Genomic DNA, 1,868 nt, shown 5'->3' with positions numbered 1-1,868 from the left:
TGGTGCTAGGCTGTATGCCCCCCTTTGTTTTCCAAATGGCACCAGAAACCACGCCATTGTCTTTTAAATTTGCTCAAATTGCATCATTTGGGAATCAGATTATCTATTGCACAATTTTTGTTGTTTTTTAAATATGATCGCATATATGTCACACTTATGGTTAAATATGTTTAAATGTCTTTTATTTTTAATACTTACAATGTTTTTTTCTTTTTACAGTCTGTCCTTGTGAAGAAGAGATGTCTTGTCCATTAAAATACCTGTTCATTGCAATGAATGCTTGTGGGTTCATTTTCATCTTCCTATTCTTTCTACATCAACCTGAGGATCGCAATATTAACTTCAGTCCCAACATTGTCACCGGCCCCTTCATCGCTCTTGAGGATAATAAGACTTTCATAATTTCTCCTTATTATGATCCCAGAGAAACTAATTTGATAAGAACAATTGCTGTAGTCCATAAAACAGTGAAAGACCTTTACTGCTTGTTCTATTGTAAACACAATGGTGTTTTACCTGTTAAGGCAGAAATTGACATTGTTAAAGACTGGTTTGGATTCCCTTATGAGACAGCCAACCTACTATGTAAAATCCCATCTGAATGGGATTATGTCTATATGTCTGTCCATATAAACAGTTCAAAAGACATAGAACCAATTCCAGTGTTAAAGATTCCAAAAGAGCCTCTAAAATCATTTTCTGCTAGTTTTACTGTTTGCATCTCTGCATTATATGGACGATATAATAATGTAATGCAGGTGATTCAGGCCATTGAAATGTATAAATTACTAGGAGCTTCTAGAGTCACCATCTACAACAACAGCTGCCATGAAAATGTGGATAAAGTACTGAGATATTACATTCAAGAAGGTGTGGTAGAAGTTATACCCTGGCCAGTAGACAAGTATCTAAAAACTACGACAAAATGGAAATATGTTAAAGGAGATGACAGTGATATTGGCTACTATGGACAAGTTGCGGCTTTAAATGACTGCATGTATAGAAATATGTTCAAAAGTGAATTTGTTCTCCTAAATGACATTGATGAGATTATTCTTCCAGTAAAGTATTGGAACTGGTCATCTTTAATGAGTAATCTTCTAAAACGATATCCGGAAACAAGTGTCTTTCGTTTTGAAAATCATGTCTTTCCATCAGTGGTTAATGCATCTGGATTCAACTATTGGTATCATGTACCAGGGATTAATATTCTTCAACATCCTTATCGAGAACCTAGTGCTAACCAGTCCATCAATCCACAAAAAATGATTATTAATCCACGAAAAGTCATTCAAACATCAATCCATACAGTTTTAAAGGCTGAAGGACATATTACAGCGGTTTCACGAAAAGATGGTATTCTATTTCACTGTAAAGCAAAACGGAACAAGAATATTCCAGAGAAGAACTTGATCAAGGATAACATCATTTTGCGATACAATGTGACTCTAATTCCGAAAGTTGATGAGGTTGTTCAGAAACTTTTCCCTCAGCACTAGCTCATATACAAGAGAATGTGTATAGGCTAAAGGCACTCATTTACTTTTATTACTGAGATGTGGAGTATGGTTGGGCCACTCTCATACTCCACATCTCTCGGTCATGGGGCTGAGATGATAAAATACTGCTTATTGGTGATATTGTGTAACATGTGGATGGATGGAGTGTTGCAATTTCCCCAAAGGGGGATTCCTATCTTCTTTTTATGTGATTTAAAAATTTTTTCATGAAGTATATATTTTATTTTGCATAAATGACTCCAGTTTTTTTTTTTTTTTTTTTTGCTTTATTAACTTATATATGGGGCTGAGTGTAAGAATTCATAGTGCACATTTATATTCATAAAGTATATGTCAGTATATTCTAGT

The 1,868-nt window shown here is 34.5% G+C and overlaps 1 protein-coding gene across 1 annotated transcript; it reads left to right on the top strand.

Moving 5' to 3' along the window:
- The first annotated feature begins 223 nt into the window (after nucleotides 1-223).
- On the top strand, nucleotides 224-1,503 carry LOC130322353 (glycosyltransferase family 92 protein F49C12.5-like). The gene has a single exon (XM_056553063.1). The coding sequence runs from the start codon at nucleotides 240-242 to the stop codon at nucleotides 1,497-1,499; it is 1,260 nt and encodes a 419-aa protein (XP_056409038.1). The 5' UTR covers nucleotides 224-239; the 3' UTR covers nucleotides 1,500-1,503.
- The last annotated feature ends 365 nt before the right edge of the window (nucleotides 1,504-1,868 follow it).

The sequence above is a fragment of the Hyla sarda genome, unplaced genomic scaffold (assembly GCF_029499605.1).
Source record: "Hyla sarda isolate aHylSar1 unplaced genomic scaffold, aHylSar1.hap1 scaffold_2320, whole genome shotgun sequence".
In the NCBI taxonomy this organism is placed as follows: domain Eukaryota; kingdom Metazoa; phylum Chordata; class Amphibia; order Anura; family Hylidae; genus Hyla; species Hyla sarda.
The sequence above is the reverse complement of the archived record's forward strand: the minus strand, read 5'-3'. Positions and strand labels throughout refer to the sequence as shown.